Source organism: Micropterus salmoides, unplaced genomic scaffold (assembly GCF_014851395.1).
Source record: "Micropterus salmoides isolate LMB-PRFRI ecotype aquatic unplaced genomic scaffold, ASM1485139v1 Ms_hic_scaffold_16, whole genome shotgun sequence".
Lineage (NCBI taxonomy): Eukaryota > Metazoa > Chordata > Actinopteri > Centrarchiformes > Centrarchidae > Micropterus > Micropterus salmoides.
Window position 1 is genome coordinate 1,556,630 of NW_024040707.1, and position 22,089 is coordinate 1,578,718.

General features: G+C 43.8%; 1 protein-coding gene across 2 annotated transcripts in view; it reads left to right on the plus strand.

Moving 5' to 3' along the window:
• The first annotated feature begins 2,197 nt into the window (after nt 1-2,197).
• hdac6 (histone deacetylase 6) overlaps nt 2,198-22,089 on the plus strand; it is a 36,203-nt gene continuing 16,311 nt past the window's right edge. The window contains exons 1-14 of one of the 2 annotated variants that reach the window (XM_038722630.1): nt 2,198-2,289; nt 4,649-4,731; nt 8,803-8,931; nt 9,732-9,817; nt 9,932-10,016; nt 12,391-12,431; nt 13,906-14,002; nt 14,177-14,274; nt 16,227-16,331; nt 16,804-16,872; nt 16,973-17,099; nt 17,323-17,388; nt 17,476-17,535; nt 17,618-17,707. In XM_038722630.1, the coding sequence (XP_038578558.1) occupies nt 4,660-4,731; nt 8,803-8,931; nt 9,732-9,817; nt 9,932-10,016; nt 12,391-12,431; nt 13,906-14,002; nt 14,177-14,274; nt 16,227-16,331; nt 16,804-16,872; nt 16,973-17,099; nt 17,323-17,388; nt 17,476-17,535; nt 17,618-17,707 (1,125 nt within the window). In that variant the 5' untranslated portion in view covers nt 2,198-2,289; nt 4,649-4,659. Of the gene's footprint in view, nt 2,290-2,356; nt 2,491-4,648; nt 4,732-8,802; nt 8,932-9,731; nt 9,818-9,931; nt 10,017-12,390; nt 12,432-13,905; nt 14,003-14,176; nt 14,275-16,226; nt 16,332-16,803; nt 16,873-16,972; nt 17,100-17,322; nt 17,389-17,475; nt 17,536-17,617; nt 17,708-22,089 lie in introns of those variants that run through there. The other variant, XM_038722631.1, reaches the window with a different exon arrangement.

Here is a 22,089-nt window from a genome sequence, read left to right on the forward strand (position 1 = left end):
ACTGAATGTTTAAACTCAGAGGAAGTCATTGTCTGTGTGGCCCCCTCCAGCCAGCGACATCACTGCTCAGAGGGGGGCCTCTTGCTGCAGATCGGTTGTAAAAGGGGTGGAGCTCCAGTGCCCCCTTTCCTCTGGTGCACAAAGTGTGTTTTTTACCCACCAAACAGCTTCAGTGTCACCAAAATGAACGTCAGTGTCACTGAGTTAAATCTCGTTTTGTAGCTTCTCTGTCAGAATTTGTCTCCTTTTCTTCCTGCAGTCAGGACGGATTAATATTAATGAGGGGCGTTTCTCTGACCATTAATAGGCAACCGTGGGCGTTTGGAGGGTCGGACATGGCGCTCCGCCACATTTCAAGTTGATTGTGATTTATAAAGGGAACTTGCTTACACGTGTGCGTACGCACGGTTTTATAAGTCTGAATATTTTTAGGCGCACGCCATTTTTGGCTTTTGGGCGCACGGACACTTTCAGTGAGGTTTCTACGCACAGTTTTATAAATGAGGCCCCTGGTCTCTCTCTAAATGAACGGGCAGAGAGCCATAATGCTCTTTCTCTGGTCCCCATAAGACCTGCATGAATCAGCAGGAAAACCTGAACCAGTTTGATGAGTTTGCCCCAAAATAAGGTTTAAAGAGTTTCCTCCCGCAGGTTTTACTTCTACTGCACATGCGCGAGCTTTCACCACACCGCCTTCATTTACAGCTTACTGGAGCCTTTAACGCCGTATTCTGGAGGACATGTAGTGACCTGATCTGGGCACACACCTGCTCCTCGCCGTCACCACAACATCTGAAACTGACGTCAATGGAGCCACACAATTGGCTGAATTTGTTGCGCAGACGATTGGCTTTCTAGCGCGAGGGGAGGGAAATGTGCGTACAACCGCCATCTTTGGCATTGCGGGCTTTCCTCACACAATTCTACTCAGGACTCGTTAAGTGGCGTCTCTTTCCTAAACCGTCTCTGATAAAAATCAGACCAGGCTTCTAATTGAGACCTTTGTAAGAAGGTGTAGCCACACAGGCCAGTAAAAAGTACAGGCGTCTAACCGGGACCCTAACTGAAGTTTTACGGTAACTCAAACATGCAGTTTTTATTTCACAACACTATTTTCACAATGAACTTTGAGTATTTTGTGTGTAAATGTATTTGCTTTAACTGAAAAAACAGCCAATCACATCACATCATGAAGCAGAATCAAGTGGAAATGAGCTGAAATAAACTCTTTTATTGTGAAGGCAAGCTGGACACTTATTATTTCAACATTTATTGCATTATTCCACATTTTCTTGGTATAAATATTCATTTATTTTTACATTGAATACTTTGTTCCACCTCATCTGTCGTCCTGCGGAAGGACAAAATAATGAGAACACTACATGCAGCTAAAACTTTAATATGTTCTGTTTTTATTGCACTTTTTATCCTGATGTTGTTCTTTTATCTGCCTTTTTATATCTTAGTGTTCTGTTACAGTTGTTTTTATATCGTGTTATTTGATCATGTTTCTACAGTTTGTTCAAGTTGTTGTTGTTGTTGTTGAAACTGATGTTTCATTAAAACTGATAATGTTTTACTATTTCTGCTGATATTATTTATTATTAAAAGTTTTTAAAAAACGTCTATATATAAAAAACATACATATAAAAAATATATATATATATATAAAAAAAGGATATATGTAAAAATATAAAAACATACATATATAATATATAAAATAAAAATATGTATAAAAATAAAAACATGTATTTAGACAAAAAACAGAAATAAAAATCGTGTGTACATATAAAAATATAAAATATATATATATATGAAATAAAAATATCTATAAAAAACCCATGTATTTATAAAAAAATATAGATAAATAAAAAACGTGCATATATATAAATATCTAAAAACATGTATATAAAATATGTAAAAAAATAAAAACGTATTTATATAAAAAGTATATATAAATTAAAAACGTGTGTATATATAAAAATCTATAAACATGTATATATAAAATAAAAATATGCATAAAAATATGTAAAAAAACAAAACATGTCAAAATATATATAAACGTGTTTATTCAATGTTGCTGTTATTCCAGGTCTAGTTTTTTTTTAACGCTGAACATTTGTTTTTAAAGAACCCAGATGTGACGTCAACACACACCGATACAACAGTCGCACATGTGACGTCACCGGGCAGGGCGTCGGCGCGACCCGGTGACGTCACATGTGCGACTGTTGTGTCGGTGTGTCGGCGGCTCGGACAGAAACCGAAGCGGAGGAACGGAAACCGGCTGTAAGTCTGAACCTTTCTGTTTTCATACCGACACGCTGCCGGAGGCGGGTCCCGGTCCCGGCGCTGAGGTCCCTGTCCGGGACCGGGACCCGCGGGCGCTGTGGTCCCGGTCAGGGACACACCCGGGACCCGCCAGACAGTTACCTGTTTAACGTTGTGTTGGAGACAAACATCGCGATGACACGATGAAAACACGCTGAGGTACCGAACAGTCCCGCTCACAGGGAGTGATTATTGATTATTGATGATCGGTTCTGCTGCTGCTGCTGACAAGTCAAGTTTAAAGATAACTTCTGAAACTAAACGAGAGACTTGGTTGTTACTGTTTCTGATTTTTATTGTTGCTTTGGCGACATTCAGCCCAGTGAAGCTGATTGATTGTTGTTTTGTATCTTGGTAGCAGAAGCAGATGTGGTTCAGGTCCAGTCTGAGGACCAGTACCGCAGCAGGTCCAGTCTGAGGACCCGGCCTTCCTCACATGTCACATGTTTGGAAGATAATAACAAGATATAAACAAAGACAACATTAATATCTAATCTCTGAGCTCCTCATCATTCCATTCGATTACGATTCAGACGGCTGCGATTCGATGATAAAACGATTATCGATACATCTTGATGCGTCATTTTTTCTATACAGGATCGCTGGATAATTACTAAGCTTTTAATTTGCACATTAAAAGAAACATCTGCTCATTAGCTGAAAATGACTCGTTTACATCCATAATTGACTTTATTAACCTCAGCTCTTCATTAACAACCAGCTGTCAGACTCTGAGAACTGAAGTTAACTCAGGAGGAGGAGGAGGAAGAGGAGGAGGAGGGGGAAGAGGAGGAGGAGGAGAGGAGGAGGAAGAGGAGGAGGAGGAGGAGGAAGAGGAGGAGGAGGAGGAGGAGAGGAGGAGGAAGAGGGGGAGGAGGAGGAAGAGGAGGAGGAGGAGGAGGAGAGGAGGAGGAAGAGGGGGAGGAGGAGGAGGAAGAGGAGGAGGAGGAGGAGGAGGAGGAGAGGAGGAGGAAGAGGGGGAGGAGGAAGAGGAGGAGGGGGAGGAGGAAGAGGAGGAGGGGGAAGAGGAGGAGGAGGAGGAGGAGGAGGAGGAGGAGGAGAGGAGGAGGAAGAGGGGGAGGAGGAGGAGGAGAGGAGGAGGAAGAGGGGGAGGAGGAGGAGGAAGAGGAGGAGGAGGAGGAGGAGGAGAGGAGGAGGAAGAGGGGGAGGAGGAGGAGGAAGAGGGGGAGGAGGAGGAGGAAGAGGAGGAGGAGGAGGAGGAGGAGAGGAGGAGGAAGAGGGGGAGGAGGAAGAGGAGGAGGGGGAGGAGGAAGAGGAGGAGGGGGAAGAGGAGGAGGAGGAGGAGGAAGAGGAGGAGGAGCAGGAAGGGGAGAGGAGGAGGGGGAGGAGGAGGGGGAGGAGGAGGAAGAGGGGGAGGAGGAGGAGGAGGAGGAGCAGGAAGGGGAGAGGAGGAGGAGTAGGAGGAGGAGGAGGAGGAAGAGGGGGAGGAGGAGGAGGAGGAGGAGCAGGAAGGGGAGAGGAGGAGGGGGAGGAGGAGGAAGAGGGGGAGGAGGAGGAGGAGGAGGAGCAGGAAGGGGAGAGGAGGAGGAGTAGGAGGAGTAGGAAGAGGAGGTGGGGGAGGAGGAGGAGGAGGAGGAAGAGGGGGAGGAGGAGGAGGAGGAGGAGGAGCAGGAAGGGGAGAGGAGGAGGAGTAGGAGGAGGAGGAGGAGGAGGAAGAGGGGGAGGAGGAGGAGTAGGAGGAGGAGGAGGAGGAGGAAGAGGGGGAGGAGGAGGAGGAGGAGGAGCAGGAAGGGGAGAGGAGGAGGGGGAGGAGGAGGAAGAGGGGGAGGAGGAGGAGGAGGAGGAGGAGGAGGAGCAGGAAGGGGAGAGGAGGAGGAGTAGGAGGAGTAGGAAGAGGAGGTGGGGGAGGAGGAGGAGGAGCAGGAAGGGGAGGAGGAGGAGGAGGAGGAGGAGGAAGAGGGGGAGGAGGAGGAGGAGGAGGAGGAGCAGGAAGGGGAGGAGGAGGAGGAGGAGCAGGAAGGGGAGGAGGAGGAGGAGGAGGAGGAGGAGGAAGGGGAGGAGGAGGAGGAGCAGGAAGGGGAGGAGGAGGAGGAGGAGCAGGAAGGGGAGGAGGAGGAGGAGCAGGAAGGGGAGGAGGAGGAGGAGGAGCAGGAAGGGGAGGAGGAGGAGGAGGAGGAGCAGGAAGGGGAGGAGGAGGAGGAGGAGCAGGAAGGGGAGGAGGAGGAGGAGCAGGAAGGGGAGGAGGAGGAGGAGGAGGAGGAGCAGGAAGGGGAGGAGGAGGAGGAGGAGCAGGAAGGGGAGGAGGAGGAGGTCACTTTCAGTTTGTTCACTTTGGTTTGTTGTTGTTTGTTTTCAGGTGGATCAGAGATGCAGTCTGGATCGGATCCTCCAGGATCTGGACCGAAGTCCGTCAGGAGATCTCCTCGTCTTTCTCCTCAGGTTGGTCAGCTGACGCACAAACAGCCATCGTTATCATCAGAGACGATTTAAAGGTCCAGTGTGTAAATTTCTGAGGATTCACTGACAGAATCCATAACTGAATGAAGACGTCACATAATGAACCGCTATGTTTTTATCACCTTACAAGGAGACATTTCTATCTCGTTAACCGCGGGCGCCCCCTGCTGTGGAGGTCGCCGTATATTGTCGTCATGTTTCTACCGTAGCCGACGACGAACAAACAGCACCACAGAGCGCGTTTCTTCATCACAGCGTTCTTCTTCTGCTTGTGTAATTCCGGCAGTGTCGACGCCGCCGCTACATTAAATGCGTTCATAGAAGAAGAAGAGGAAATGATAATAATAATAAACAGTCTCTGAGTTGTCCTCTGGTTTATTACAAGTAAGAAGAGAAGTGACATTTGGACAAATGAAGGAGCACACGGGTTATTTAGCACGACAGCCTGTGAATCTTTACACCATGAAGCCAGACGGAGTCGGGACAGATGCAGACAGCTGACGTTGATGTTTTCAAAGCAGAGCTGACGTTTTTCTGCTGGACAGGTAATTAAGTCAGTCGGACTTTAGCGAAAGCTGTTGTTTGGCCATAATCACAGAGAGCCGTGACGTGTTTCTCCTGTCAGCCTCTTATCTCGTTGGATTCATCTCATGCAGCCTTCTTGTTCTCCAGCGCTGTCGTTTGGCTCGTCCGGGTACGTTAGCGAGACAATCAGCTGATCACTAATTGGCAATAAAACGCAGCTTCCAGCATCGAAGCTCAGATCAGCCAGCTAAACTTTTACTGCACTGGTAGAAAAAACATGTTAGTTCTTCTCGTTACGTGGACAGAAATAAGCCCGTACCTTCCTGAGACCACTGATGAATATTATCGGCAATAAAACGGTAACAGGGAAGCTCAGATCAGCAGCTAAACTTCTGTTGCATACTGCGCTGATGGAAAACGTGTATTTATTTTAGCGTGTGCCTGTCAAGTGACCAATAATGAATTCTTTCAGAATTTACATTAAAAAAAGGTGGTTTTTTTTATACTGCTTTTCCACTGTGCACACATGCTAATTAAAAACGTTTATAAAAGTATTCTTTCTGCATTTTAAGGGTTTATTCATGACTTTGTTTTTTCGTATTTTCTAATACTTATGTGTTGAGTCGACGCCGTAGCCTGACGTGCACCTCCTTACAGATCTAACTACACGTCAGGGCGACGCGGATCGTTACAGCTGTGATTGGTCGGCTGGGTAGCCTGTGTAGTTTCCGTTGTAACATTGTTATGGTTTATAAAATGAGTCCAGTGAGACGTTTTGTTCGACCAACAGTCAGAAAGCTAAACAGATTCAGTTCTCCGTCATATAAAACCCAAGAACAGCAGAAAGTCTTCGTGTTTGAGACGCAGAGAAAGTGACTTAAAAGAGTTTGGTGTGAGAGACCCCGGGTTCAATCCCCCCACTGTGACCCATCCACCATTGTGTCCCTGAGCAAGACACTTACAGTGAGGAAAATAAGTATTTGAACACGCTGCTATTCTGCAAGTTCTCCCACTTAGAAATCATGGAGGGGTCTGAAATTGTCATCGTAGGTGCATGTCCACTGTGAGAGACATAATCTAAAAAAGAAAATCCAGAAATCACAATGTAAGATTTTTTTAACTATTAATTTATAACATAAATGAGTAATAGTTCCAGATTTTTATCTGTCGATTGACTAATTGATTAACCGACTAATTGTTGCAACATTAGGGTGTAAATGAGGAACAACCGGGGCCCTAAACTTGACCCCTGAGGAACTCAAGATTCAACACGTTGTTGGTTTGCTTTGAGATTGGTTGAAAAACACCAGACTAAATATATGGAGTTGTTATTTATTATTGTCCTGAATGTGTTTCTCTCTGAGCTCTTGAACCACAAAAGGAAAACATGTAATATCTGCAGAACTGGAAACATCTCTGAAACTGAACTTGTTTCCTTTTTATTTTATATTGTTTTCCTTTTTAAATCCTTTGTTTCTGTGAAGGAGAAGAAACTCACGATGTTAACCGTCTACCGGAGGTGGAGTCTGACCTCAGGTCCACTCTGTGGGTCCATGTTGACTTTTATCAGAGCAGAGTCAGAAATCAAAGTCAGACGCTCTGTTTCTAGCAGTTTATTTCTTAATTCACTATTTTCATTTTAATTCTCCACCTTAGTTAAACTCAAAAACTGCTTTAATCTGCTGACCTTTTTCCTTTCAGCCCCCCCCCCCTCGTTGTTTCTGCTCTGTGGACTTTGTTTGTCAGCAGTTTTATTATAAAGTCATTCTGGATCACAGCAGCAGGTGAGCCGTGTGGAGGAGGCTCCTTGTTAGTTACTGATCCACAGCAGCGTGGTACTGACTGACGCCGGCACCAACAGGTGTGCTCGCCGTTGCTCTACCTGGACCGTGCTTTAATATATCTAGAGAGAGACAGGAAAGGTAGGAGAGAGAGTGGGACTTGAACCTGTAGCGCAGTGGTCAGCAATAGGTGGCCCGCGGGCCAGAACCGGCACGCCAGCAATAATATCTGGCCAGATTGCTTTGATATCAGAAAAATAAATAAATTGATAGCGGCTGGTGCTGAAACAGAGTGACTCACATAATCGCTTCCTCTTAAGTGATTGTGCCTCCAAAATAAAAGCACCAGAACATTTTTTGTAGCAGTGCTTTATGTCGAGTTTATTGAGAGCTTTTACTTTGAAGAGTTCTGAAGGACATTTAAAAGAGTCTCTGGCTTGACACACCTCTGAAAAAGCCGTCAGTAATCGTGTGATTGGATTCCCCTGAATTTCCTCAGCGTCCACAGGTTTATGAACGCGGGTCGAACGCCGGGACGCGCACTCGCTTTATTGTGAGCATGTGCAAAAGTGTCCTTATAATCAAATTCATTTCATCTTTGTAATATTTTAAAGAAGCATGGGTTTTTTAAAGTGGGTCAACTGGTCAGATTTGCTGATGTCCCCCCTTCCTCATCTACCAGAGCTACTTCCAGAGGTGACTGTAAAATGTCATAAAGGAAAAGTTCCTTTGGACAGTCCGCCTTTTCCTACCGAGCAGCGCGAACCTGGAACACGATACCTTCAGCACTAAGAAACATTTCTTCTCTCATTATTTGTGCTTGTCTGATTTTGTCTGTACTTGTGTAATTCGTGTTTTAATGTCCATCGTTTGTCTGCTGTGTATGTTTTTTAAAGTCGTCTGGACGCCATGTTTTAATGTTTCATTCTTATGACATCAACCTGCCGGGGACTCCGGATGAAAATGAGTCTGTACGGCTGAATCTGGCTCATTTACAGTTGGACATTGTCCTCATGTTCATTAATGTGTGGAGACAGAAAGTAAACAGGATGTGCGGCGCTGCCGTCAGAGCTCCGGGATGCTTTCGCTTCACGTGTTCGTGGACAGCAGCTGAGCAGCAGTGAAGCAGCACGCTGTCGAGCGTCTGTCTGAAATACTCCCAGACTTCAGACGGTGGCGCCGTCTGGTAGCTGCAGCTTGTCCGGGAGAATCCCTGCCTACGCTTGTAATGCGAGTCGACGTATTCAGCCCCGTGTTTCTGTAGAGTCGATTAATCGATTAGCTGTTATTTAACTAATCCCCAACTATTTTGATGATCGATTAATCGTTAAAATTCTCTGATTCCAGCTTCTGAAAGGTGAATATTTATTCTTTGCTCCTCTGTATCAGTAAACTGAATGTCTTTCGGCTGTGGACAAAACAAGACGTTTGAGGACGCCATCTTGAGCTTAATAATAATTTTCCGGACACAACAACTAAAAATAATCACTAGTTGCGTTGAAAACCGTCTGATTCCCCAGCTGATTGATCGAAGAAAAGACAACACGTCCTCTCCTCCTTTTTCTCTGCGTTTGACTCGTCTTTATTTCGGGTTTGTCTGAACTCTTTTTCTGAAGTTTGGATGTGACGTCGTTTATTTTCAGACCCGATCTCGGGTGCCAACATGAAAATGTTGTACTCAAATGATCCTGGTTCCTCCAGCCGGGCTCTGAGGTAACGGGGGGGTGTTTAAATGTTTGTGTTTCAGTGCAGCGGCAGCAGCAAAGGAAAGGAGGAGAGGAAAGGAGGAAGCAGTCTGCAGGAGGTGAAGAGGAGAGGAAGGATGGAGAGGAGCGGCGAGGAAGAGGAGGAGCTGAGCAGCAGTCTGCAGACGATGGTGAGACTGAAGGACTCGATATGAGTTCAGATCAGACGTCTTGTGGTCAGTAGTTTGGACTCGATAGCCGGCGTAAAGATCTGTGACCTGGACTCATGTGGTCTCTGCTGGTCTCGGTGAAGACTCTGAGCTGAGACCTGCAGAGACACACTATTGTTCAAGTGACGGCCGGCTGAAGTTGAGGTCCGAGTCCAGGACTGCTCCAGGTCTCTGCTCTGGTTTGTGGTCTTTAGACAGGCTGAAACTTACTGGGAGAAATGCCAGAATGCCAAATATCTCCCCTCACGCCACGAACAGGAGAGCCAGTTATCAGTCAGACTGATAAATATATTACAGAATTGTTCTGTAAATTATTTTCATTGTTTGTTATTTTAGAAATTGTTCCTTTAGTTGCTTTAGATTTTGTTTAGTTGTTTAATTTTAATAAAATTTTAATGTTTTATTTACTTTATTTTAATATATATATTTAATATTATTTATTTTTAACACACTTTTACTGTTTATTTACTTTATTTAATAAAGTGTATTAAATTAATTGTTCTTTAATAATTTATTTGTAGCTTTGGCAATATTTTTTACATTCATGCCAATAAAGCTAGATTGAATAATCTGAGCTCAGACTTTCCAAAAAACAGTTATTTCTGTTTTACTGGAGGACCTTTAGTCTGATCCGTCTCTGGGTGGTTCTGGGATCTTTATTGTGTCTCTCATTTCTTTCCTGTCGTCTGTCGCCTGCTGACGTACGGAATGAAGCTCACTGAAGGTAAAACAGGAATATTTGTGTTCGTGTGTGTGTGCAGGATCTGTCCTGCAGGTCTGCAGCCACGGGAACGGGTCTGGTTTACTCCGAGATCTTCACTCGTCATAAGAACCTGTGGGAGTCCAGGTGAGCCGCCGCCCGTCTGCTCAGTTAACCTGTCACTTCACAGAAACATGAAACAAACATGGCGACTGTTTCAGAGTCAGACTGATGTTGCTGTGTGCTGTTGTCGTTGTTCAGTCACCCGGAGAGTCCAGAGCGAGTGGCGTCCATCATGGAGGAGCTGGAGCGCCAGGAGCTGCTGTCTCACTGCGTCAGGGTGGAGGTCAGTCTGTCGCCTCCCTCTGCAGCTCCACGTTACGTCTTATCTCTGGTCACGTCGTGATAATGGCAGCGTTACGGCTACGAGTTAGTTCAGAGAGGGGAGCGACTTCAGGAGCGTGGAAGAGAAAGAAACCATGGTAACAGAACAGCCCGGTATCGAGTAGAACCGAAACGCCTCCAGTCAAACCAGAACTTCAGTCGATACTTTTTGTTGCTAGATCGCCGCAAAAATTGACTATTTGTATAGTTTTGCTTGCAGCAAAACACGCAAACAGAAGAGCAGCGTCTTTTTCCTTTTTGTGTCTGCACCAGAAACGGTGTAAAAAGGCTGCAGCGCCGAGTCCACGCTGATTTTAACAGCCGCTCACCTTCGGCTGCGTCTCAGACGTGTTCGTCACTGTTGCGGTTTCTCACCACAGGCTCGGCTTTCAGTTGGTTTCAGCTTCTGGGATCATTTTACACATTTTGCTGTTCACGTAAATTAAAGCTGTTGTGGCGCAGCAGCTGATTTTCCTGACGGCTGCAGCTGATCGGCCGGACCTGCAGCCTCTTTACTCTGTCTGTGACTCTTTAGTTTAGTGACTTGATTAAACAGACTCTGACTCGGCGGCTCACCACTAAAGGAAAAAGTTTATTGATCGATCTTCCGTTGTTTACTTTCAACACACGGATCCAAAAACTACCTTAAATTTGTTTCCCATAACTTATTTGGTCACTAAACTTTTTCACTCCTCCTCTCTCATTCAAATATAAAATAACTCCCGAGCTGCAGTCTTTCCCCTGATAGGCTAATACCACCAGTGAGGACGAGCGATCTGATACAATTTCCCAAAACTTTTCTGTAGCAGTTATTTGAAGCAGGAAAGATAAAACAGATGACCTTGCTTGTCCATAACAACAATAAAAATAATAAAAAGCTACTTTACTGCGGCGAGTGAAAACAAGCTCAACAAAAAGCCATAATTAAACACGTGTCCCTCTTTCTCCTCGTACTCGCTTCTTCTTCTGCTCATGAATTCCGTTCTTCCACCTGAAATCAGCTTCAAAATAAATCCGTGGTTTGGAAAACCTTTGACGGACACCAGCTTTGCGTCGAGTCCTGCCCCCTACTCTGCCTCTGATTGGCTAATTACTCCCTTAACCAATCAGATGCAGATTTGTTGAAACTCTGGCAGGTCCCTGTTTACTAGATATGGCCACGTTTAAACTATATTGTGAACTGTAGATCTTGGCAACAACTCTGGAGCCATTTTGTTTATACACCACGATTTTGCATCAACAAATATGTTAAAAAGAAACACACCATCGTCTTAATTAGATTTTCTATTAGTACAACGACAAAAGGTTCATTTTAAGTTTCTATAAGTTGCAAAATATTCCCTGAGAACGTTTTCTTTAGTTTTATATCCACTCATAGCTGCTGAAGCAGGATGAAACATTCTGTGTTTAGGCGCTCGGTTAACGTTAGGAAGACATCACATGTTTGTTAAACATGGACCCTGAAAAAACAGCTAAAATAACAAACCCAAAATAAATCAGTAACATCTCCTCAACCATCCGGCCTAGATGCATCATTCTGGTCTCGTTTAAAAGGTCAGAAGCTGAGGAATATAAATCCATTGTACATTAACATGTTTATTTTACCATTACAGACTACAAGGAGATGCAATACAGAAAAAATATGATATTTTCATCCTGCCAATAAAATGCAATAAACCATCATCAGGTAGATTATAAAGCACCTGAATATCTTCTAATACACCTGGAACACAGCTGTAACTGTAAATCTGATGAAAAGAAACTGATATTCAACAGTTAGTACACAAGTTTTAAAAATACATACCAGGCAAATGTTTTGGCCACATTTACTGTTTATATGTTCACTTTTGTTGGGAGTTTTCTTCAAAACATTATTTCTGTCCACACGTTCCAAATAACAAAAAGCTTCCAAAACATTGAAACATTGATAAAAACAGTCAGTGTTCCTGTGACTGAAAGAACTCCTGTGCTCTACAGGCTTGAGAACAGAACATCCTGCAGGGCTGTGAGTGGCTCTTTCTCTTCGTACTGAGGAGACGAATCGATTGATATCTGCCTCCGCCAAAGCAAACTCTTATTCTCTACTTCAGTCTGACGACAGAGACGAAACCCGCCAGACGGTCTCTGTTGACACAAACGACTGCTGTTTTAGGACGGAAAAGAGCTAGAACAGCGAAAATCGATTACGTCTGCAGTATCGGGGGGGGGGGTGGGGGGTGTTAGTATTTTAGTATTGTTTATCTGAAACCACATGTTAAACCGTGAGCACCTCATTTGAACCTGAAGGTGGCGCTGTGTGCTGTTCTGTACTGACGTCACTCCTGTTTGTCTTTCAGCCCAGAGAAGCTACAGAGGAAGAGCTGCTGCTCGCTCACATGTGAGTCCACCACGCTTCATCGGGCCAGATGCTTTCTGAAGCCGTTATGTGGCGCACCAGAACATTATTTCAGTCAGATTATTTCAAACTCTTAGACACTGATGTGCACGTTTAGCTCAGTGGGTAGAGTGCGGGACTCCCGTTGGAGGAGGTTTATGTTCGATCTCCCTTTTAAAGAAATTGATTTGCCTGTAAGGACACTTTCGACCCGCATTCATAAACCTGTGGATGCTTAATTTCATTTCCCTGAGAAGATTCAGGGTGATGAGGGCTTTTTCAAAGGTGACTCTTGCGCTTGTCCTCCAGGACTTTTCAAAGTAAAAGGACTGCAGTTGAAAAGTACACTGCCACATTTACAGTAATGTTGATTAATGTGTGCTGTCCTTAGAAATAATAATAATTACTAAATAAATAAATAAAACATGAAGCATTGCTGCAAAAAACGTTCTCGCGCTTTTATTTTGGAGGCACAATCACTTAAGAGGAAGTGATTGTGTGAGTAACTATCTGTCATGACAGATCTGTTTCAGCACCAGTCGTTATCAATTTATTTATTTTTTATTTATCTGCTCTGAAAGCACTCTGACCGCGGACCAGAACCGGCCCACCAGCAGTAACATCTGGCCCGCGGGCCCCCTATTGCGGACCACTGCTTTTTTTAGAGTCTCATTAAGTGGATCTGCAGGGTGGACACAATAACAGGAACACACGGGACATTTAAATCAAACATGAAGCAAATTAAAATCAAGCATGCTGGTTGAAGAGAGTGGAAGACGTTTCGCCTCCCTGTAGGACGTGACTGACTCCGAACCTTCAGACAAGCCAACACAATCAACAACTGAGCAGGATGATATTTCTCTGAAGAACAACCTAAACAGACCTGGAAGGTTCTGGAGAGCTGAGATGAAGCGTTAGAGACTAGAGCTGCAACGATTGGTCGATTGACTGCTGCCTATAAATCTCTTTGAGTCCTTCTTTAAGAAGAAACTTCCAAATTCTCAGATTTCAGCTTCTTGAAATTTAATATTTCCTGGTTTCTTTCCTCCTCTGTGACAGTAAACCAAATATCTTTTGGGTTGTGGACAAAACAAGACGTTTGAGGACGTCCCCGCGAGCTCTGGGAAACACTGACAGATATTTTTCACAGTTTTCTAGACCAAACAACTGATCGATTAATCAATGAAAATAATATTTAATATTTATTTTGGTTTCTTTTTATTATTCTACTGTATTTACTTCTGCTTTACTCTGTACTGTGTACTACTGCGTGAAGTACTCTGGTGTACTCTGGTGTACTCTGGTGTACTCTGATGTACTCTGGTGTACTCTGATGTACTCTGGTGTACTCTGATGTACTCTGATGTACTCTGGTGTACTCTGATGTACTCTGGTGTACTCTGATGTACTCTGATGTACTCTGATGTACTCTGGTGTACTCTGATGTACTCTGATGTACTCTACCTCCTGTCTGTAGGAAACATTATGTGGATCTGATGAAGTCGACTCAGACGATGACGGAGAATGAACTAAAGACTCTGTCTGAGAAATACGACTCTGTTTACTTCCATCCTGTAAGAACACGCACATTTAAATCAGTTTTAGATAAATAAGTTAAATTTGAGTAAATTCAGTGTCACAAATGAAATTATTATTATTTTTTAAATAAATAAATATAACTGTAAATACAATTAGTGACATCAACAAAACAAAAAGTTAATGTGTGTTTGTTTATATGTGTGCGTCAGGAGTCCTTCCAGGTGTGTGTGTCGGCGGTGGGTTCGGTCCTGCAGCTGGTCGATCGGGTCATGACCTCTGAACTCAGGAACGGATTCGCTGTCATCAGGTAACAGCAGCTCCTCGCGGTGCGTTCAGGTGCTCCTCGTCAGCTCAGTAAAGTCAAACATTCACCAGTTTCCCCTGGAACACACAGAGTTAAACTGGGACCAGGTCCTCTAGCGCCTGTATCAGGACTGTGGTCTGACCAGTGGTTCCCAGGGGTCCTTGAGGGGGCTCCAGGGGGCTCCCAGCATAAAGGGGAATCGTTTATTTTTATTAGATTTCCATCTATAGGTAAAAAATAACAGAATGTGGGACTACCTGGGTTTCAAACACTGTAATAAAACAGAAGCAAAAGTCTCATCAGACGGGGACCCTGGGATAAAATCTAATCAAACGGGGGTCCGTGGTCTACTTTGTGTCAGTTTAGGGGCCCTTGATGTGAAAATGGTTTGAGAACCACTGTCCTACACAGCAAGATGTGGACGTAAAGTTTCTTCCCAGAGGAAGTGTTCATGACACGATGATGGCGTCTTTTGTTGATTAAATATGTTTAATATGGGATCGCCATGGCACATAGATAAGACACATGCCTTTTGTGTGAGAGACCCGGGTTCAGTTCCCACTGTGAGACACCGATGTGTCCCTGAGCAAGACACTTAACCCCTCGTTGCTCTAGAGGCGTGTGACCTCTGACATGTATAGCAGTAGTAAGTCGCTTTGGATAAAAGCTAAATGTAAATGTAACAGAGAGCCTAAGTCGCTCGCTTCCGCTTCCGGCCCATGGGACATTATTTTGGAAAAAATATGTACGGTAGTCAACGGCAAGAGACAACTTCTTTTTTGATCCTGTCTGAACTGAGCCCTGAATCACACACATGATGTTTGTCAATACAAAAGATAAGTTTGTACATTAAGAAAGTTAAAACGGTTAAGTCGTTTTGTGCTACCTTACGTTTATTGCTTGGTCGCAGCTATGTTCCACGCAGAAAAATATCTCACCTTATGTGTTTAATCCAATGGCGCTCTGCCCTTTTATCACATCATCTGCACATGGAAGTTATTTGACGTTAGCTTCGGTAACATTAGCTTCAGTAACGTTAGCTTCGGTAACGTTAGCTTCAGTAACGTTAGCTTCGGTAACGTTAGCTTCAGTAACGTTAGCTTCAGTAACATTAGCTTCGGTAACGTTAGCTTCAGTAACGTTAGCTTCGGTAACGTTAGCTTCGGTCTTTGAGAGTAAAACTTACGACGTCACATATGCGACTTTTGGGTTTTGGTAGTGTTGTAGTACTTGAGACCGGTCTTGAGACCACTTTCAACCCCATTTGTACTCGGTCTTGTCTCGGTCTCGGACATTGAGGACTCGGGATTTTATTTCAAGACCAGTCAAGACCATAACTTTAGGAATATCAATAAATTGCATTTGCATTCTCTGATTTATTTAAAATCCTAAATTTGATGGGATGTAAAACTTATTGTTTCAAATGTAACCTATAACCCTAATTATAAATGTGTTGTTAGCGGTAACAGCTGCCCCCCTCTCCGCATGGAAAAGGAGCGTTGAATAAAGACGCTTAAGTTGATTTCAGCTCTTATGCATGTGGGTGTTTATATGAGTTTTTACTGAGAAGTACCTGTGATCTCGTTCCACATTTTATTGTGTGTCATGTAATGTGGGGAACTGGTCTTGGTCTCGTCTCGGTCTCGATAAACTCTGGTCTTGGTCTTGACTTGGTCTCGGTTTGGGCGGTCTTGACTACAACAGTAGTTTGTGGTCTTTGTAATTCAGCCTGATACCTCAACAGTTTTACATCAAACTGCGACTTTCTTGACTCTTAAATGCATTTTAAATTGACCTTCATCATTTGTGTCATTCAGAGCACATTTCAAACGGGATCAAAACATTTTTTGTCTCTCGCCGTTGACTACTTCACATATTTTTTCCGAAGGTCCCATAGTGGTCCACCGTAAGGGGAGGGACTTAGGCTCTCTATAATGTCTCTGTCTCTCTGTCAGGCCTCCAGGTCATCACGCTCAGTCGAACGAGTCGAACGGTTTCTGTATTTTCAACAACGTGGCGATCGCAGCTCGTTACGCTCGGACCAGACACTCAGCCAGCAGGTAGGTGTGTGTGTGTGTCCTGTCAGGGTTGGTGGGTGGGAAGCCAGTGAGGGATCACGCTGTTGTTGTTGTTGTTGTTGTTGTTGCAGCAGCTCCTCCTGCTGGTCGGTTGGGAGGTAATGACAATAATGACAACAAAGAGGTGGAGGTCAGTCTCCTCCGTGTTCCACAGACTCTCACCTGTGCGAGTCTCGTCCAATCACAGCACAGCACTGACTGGAGGGTTAGGGTTAGGAAGCTAGCAGTTAGCTCGCAGCACGGAGACCCCTGAGGGTCATATGTTGAGAAACAAATACCAGCGTGGAAATCTGATAAATGATTATTAAACCTCAAGTTCTGTCTGAAAACCCATGATCAACCTGTGTCTCTGCTCTGATTGGCTGACGGTCACTCTGATTATTGATCTGTGCTTTCTGTCAGTGTGGAAACAAAAAACACGACATTATGTTAAAACTACCTGCGTGTGTGTCAGGGTGCTGATCGTGGACTGGGACGTTCATCACGGTCAGGGGATCCAGTACCTGTTCCAGGAGGACCCCAGGTAAAACTCCTGATCCTCCATCATGGTGACACACACTGTTGTCCTCACAAACACACAAATAACAACAAACTTAACTAAACTGTGTGTGTGTGTGTCCCAGCGTCCTGTACTTCAGCGTCCACAGGTACGAGAGCGGGTCCTTCTGGCCCCACCTCCCAGAGTCTGACAGTCATTTTGTCGGCAGCGGACGAGGTGAAGGCCGAACCATCAACCTGCCCTGGAACAAGGTGATGCTGCGGGTCCAGGCCAAAGTAAAAGTCTGTTTTTTGATGAGAGGAAGTTTGGAGCTCCGAGCATTTAGTTTTCTTCTTCTGTCTTTAGCGATTAGTTCACGAGATGAGATTTTAGTTTAGTAAAGTAAAATTCATTACATTTGTTAAGTAGCAGCATCACATGACTTTAGTGTGTTTTGGGAATCGAACTCACCGCCACTCTGTTTCGTGTCTTCAGACGGGGATGACAGACGCTGATTACATCGCTGCTTTCCAACAACTGCTGCTGCCTGTAGCCCACGAGGTAACACACACACACACTCACACACACACACTGTGATGAGCAATAGCTTGATTACATAATTGTAAATACATCTGTGTGTGTGTTCAGTTTCAGCCTCAGCTGGTCCTGGTCTCCGCTGGGTTTGATGCTGCGGTCGGAGATCAGAAGGTAAAAACAGACCTGAGATCAGCGACAGGAAGTTCAGTTTCACCGGGTTACCTCTGACTTCTGAATGTGTGTGTGTGTGCAGGGGGAGATGTGTGTGAGTCCTCAGTGTTTCCACGTCCTGACCCACATGCTGATGAGTTTGGCAGAAGGTCGACTCGTCCTCGCCCTCGAGGTAAAGCTGTGACATCACCACACACAGTGTTTCTGAAAGCGTGTTTAAATAAAGATCCTGATCTGTGTCGGGGTTTCCCTCCACCAGCCTCCACGGCTGTAACCAAATACTGTACCTAAGTACAAATGTTATCCTGCTTTCTACTTCTACTGCACATCTAATATATAGCTTCAGTGACTTTAGCTTCAGTGACTTTAGCTTCAGTGACTTTAGCTTCAGTGACTTTTGCTTCAGTGACTTTTGCTTCAGTGACTTTTGCTTCAGTGACTTTAGCTTCAGTGAATTTTGCTTCAGTGACTTTTGCTTCAGTGACTTTAGCTTCAGTGACTTTTGCTTCAGTGACGTTAGCTTCAGTGACGTTAGCTTCAGTGACGTTAGCTTCATTGAGATCAACTTCAGTGACATTAACTTCAGTGACGTTAGCTTCAGTAATGTTAGCTTCACTAATGTTAGCTTCAATAACGTTAGCTTCAGTGACTTTTGCTTCAGTGACGTTAGCTTCAGTGACGTTAGCTTCAATGACATCAACTTCAGTGACGTCAACTTCAATGACGTTAGCTTCAGTAATGTTAGCTTCAGTGACATCAACTTCAGTGACATCAACTTCAGTGACGTTAGCTTCAGTAATGTTTGCTTCAATAACGTTAGCTTCAGTGACGTTTACTCTGCTCCTGTGTTGTTAGCTTCAGTGACGTTTGCTTCAGTGACGTTAGCTTCAGTGATGTTAGCTTCAGTGACGTTAGCTTCAGTGACTTTAGCTTCAGTGACGTTAGCTTCAGTGACTTTAGCTTCAGTGACTTTAGATTTAGTGACTTTAGATTTAGTGACTTTAGCTTCAGTGACATTAGCTCCAGTGACATCAACTTCAGTGACTTTAGCTTCAGTGACTTTAGATTTAGTGACTTTAGATTTAGTGACTTTAGATTTAGTGACTTTAGCTCCAGTGACATCAACTTCAGTGACTTTAGCTTCAGTGACTTTAGCTTCAGTGACTTTAGGTTCAGTGACGTCAACTTCAATGACGTTAGCTTCAGTAATGTTAGCTTCAGTAACGTTAGCTTCAGTGATGTTAGCATCAGTGACGTGAACTTCAGTGACGTTAGCTTCAGTGATGTTAGCTTCAGTGACTTTAGCTTCAGTGACATCAACTTCAGTGACGTGAACTTCAGTGATGTTAGCTTCAGTGACGTTAGCTCCTGTGTTGTTAGCTTCAGTAACATTAGCTTCAGTGACATCAACTTCAGTGACGTTAGCTTCAATGACATCAGCTTCAGTGACGTCAACTTCAGTGACTTTAGCTTCAGTAATGTTAGCTTCAGTGACGTTAGCTTCAGTGACTTCAGCTTCAGTAACATTAGCTTCAGTGACATCAACTTCAGTGACTTTTGCTTCAGTGATGTTAGCTTCAGTAATGTTAGCTTCAGTAACGTTAGCTTCAGTGATGTTAGCTTCAGTGACGTTAGCTCCTGTGTTGTTAGCTTCAGTGACTTTTGCTTCAATGACATCAAATTCAGTGACGTGAACTTCAGTGACGTTAGCTTCAGTGATGTTAGCTTCAGTGATGTTAGCTTCAGTGACGTTAGCTCCTGTGTTGTTAGCTTCCATGACGTTAGCATCAGTGATGTTAGCTTCAGTGACGTTAGCTCCTGTGTTGTTAGCTTCAGTGACTTTTGCTTCAATGACATCACATTCAGTGACGTGAACTTCAGTGACGTTAGCTTCATTAACATTAGCTTCAGTGACATCAACTTCAGTGACGTTAGCTTCAATAATGTTAGCTTCAGTGATGTTAGCTTCAGTGACGTTAGCTCCTGTGTTGTTAGCTTCAGTGACTTTTGCTTCAATGACATCACATTCAGTGACGTGAACTTCAGTGACGTTAGCTTCATTAACATTAGCTTCAGTGACATCAACTTCAGTGACGTTAGCTTCAGTAATGTTAGCTTCAGTAACGTTAGCTTCAGTGATGTTAGCTTCAGTGACGTTAGCTCCTGTGTTGTTAGCTTCAGTGACTTTTGCTTCAATGACATCAAATTCAGTGACGTCAACTTCAGTGACGTCAACTTCAATGACGTTAGCTTCAGTAATGTTAGCTTCAGTAACGTTAGCTTCAGTGACGTTAGCTTCAGTGACTTTAGCTTCAGTAACATTAGCTTCAGTGACATCAACTTCAGTGACGTCAGCTTCAGTGACGTTAGCTTCAGTGACATCAACTTCAGTGACTTTAGCTTCAGTGACATCAGCTTCAGTGACATCAACTTCAGTGACATCAACTTCAGTGACGTTAGCTTCAGTGACATCAACTTCAGTGACATCAACTTCAGTGACGTTAGCGTCAGTGACATCAACTTCAGTGACGTTAGCTTCAGTGACGTTAGCTTCAGTGACGTTAGCTTCATTGACATCAACTTCAGTGACATCAACTTCAGTGACGTTAGCTTCAGTAATGTTAGCTTCAGTAATGTTAGCTTCAGTGATGTTAGCTTCAATAACGTTAGCTTCAGTGACGTTTGCTCTGCTCCTGTGTTGTTAGCTTCAGTGACTTTTGCTTCATTGACATCAACTTCAGTGACATCAACTTCAGTGACATCAACTTCAGTGACGTTAGCTTCAGTAATGTTAGCTTCAGTGACATCAACTTCAGTGACATCAACTTCAGTGACGTTAGCTTCAGTGACTTTTGCTTCAATGACATCAACTTCAGTGACTTTAGCTTCAGTGACATCAACTTCAGTGACTTTAGCTTCAGTGACATCAACTTCAGTGACATCAACTTCAGTGACGTTAGCTTCAGTGACTTTTGCTTCAATGACATCAACTTCAGTGACTTTAGCTTCAGTGACATCAACTTCAGTGACTTTAGCTTCAGTGACTTTAGTTTCAGTGACGTTAGCTTCATTGACATCAACTTCAGTGACATCAACTTCAGTGACGTTAGCTTCAGTGATGTTAGCTTCATTAACATCAACTTCAGTGACATCAACTTCAGTGACGTTAGCTTCAGTGATGTTAGCTTCATTAACATCAACTTCAGTGACTTTAGCTCCTGTGTTGTTAGCTTCAGTGACTTTTGCTTCAATGACATCAACTTCAGTGACGTCAACTTCAGTGACTTTAGCTTCAGTGATGTTAGCTTCAGTGACGTTAGCTCCTGTGTTGTTAGCTTCAATGACATCAACATCAACTTCAGTGACGTCAACTTCAGTGACGTCAACTTCAGTGACGTCAACTTCAGTGACTTTAGCTTCAGTGACGTTAGCTTCAGTGACGTTAGCTCCTGTGTTGTTAGCTTCAGTAATGTTAACTTCAGTAACGGTAGCTTCAGTGACGTTAGCTTCATTGACATCAACTTCAGTGATTTTAACTTCAGTGACTTTAACTTCAGTGACTTTAGCTTCAGTGATGTTAGCTTCATTAACATCAACTTCAGTGACTTTAGCTCCTGTGTTGTTAGCTTCAGTGACTTTTGCTTCAATGACATCAACTTCAGTGACGTCAACTTCAGTGACTTTAGCTTCAGTGATGTTAGCTTCAGTGACGTTAGCTCCTGTGTTGTTAGCTTCAATGACATCAACATCAACTTCAGTGACGTCAACTTCAGTGACGTCAACTTCAGTGACGTCAACTTCAGTGACTTTAGCTTCAGTGACGTTAGCTTCAGTGACGTTAGCTCCTGTGTTGTTAGCTTCAGTAATGTTAACTTCAGTAACGTTAGCTTCAGTGACGTTAGCTTCATTGACATCAACTTCAGTGATTTCAACTTCAGTGACTTTAACTTCAGTGACATCAACTTCAGTGACATCAACTTCAGTGACGTTAGCTTCAGTGACGTTAGCTTCAGTGACTTTAGCTTCATTGACATCAACTTCAGTGACATCAACTTCAGTGACGTTAGCTTCAGTAATGTTAGCTTCAGTAATGTTAGCTTCAGTGATGTTAGCTTCAATAACGTTAGCTTCAGTGACTTTTGCTCTGCTCCTGTGTTGTTAGCTTCAGTGACTTTTGCTTCATTGACATCAACTTCAGTGACATCAACTTCAGTGACATCAACTTCAGTGACGTTAGCTTCAGTAATGTTAGCTTCAGTGACATCAACTTCAGTGACATCAACTTCAGTGACGTTAGCTTCAGTGACTTTTGCTTCAATGACATCAACTTCAGTGACTTTAGCTTCAGTGACATCAACTTCAGTGACTTTAGCTTCATTGACATCAACTTCAGTGACATCAACTTCAGTGACGTTAGCTTCAGTGATGTTAGCTTCATTAACATCAACTTCAGTGACTTTAGCTCCTGTGTTGTTAGCTTCAGTGACTTTTGCTTCAATGACATCAACTTCAGTGACGTCAACTTCAGTGACTTTAGCTTCAGTGATGTTAGCT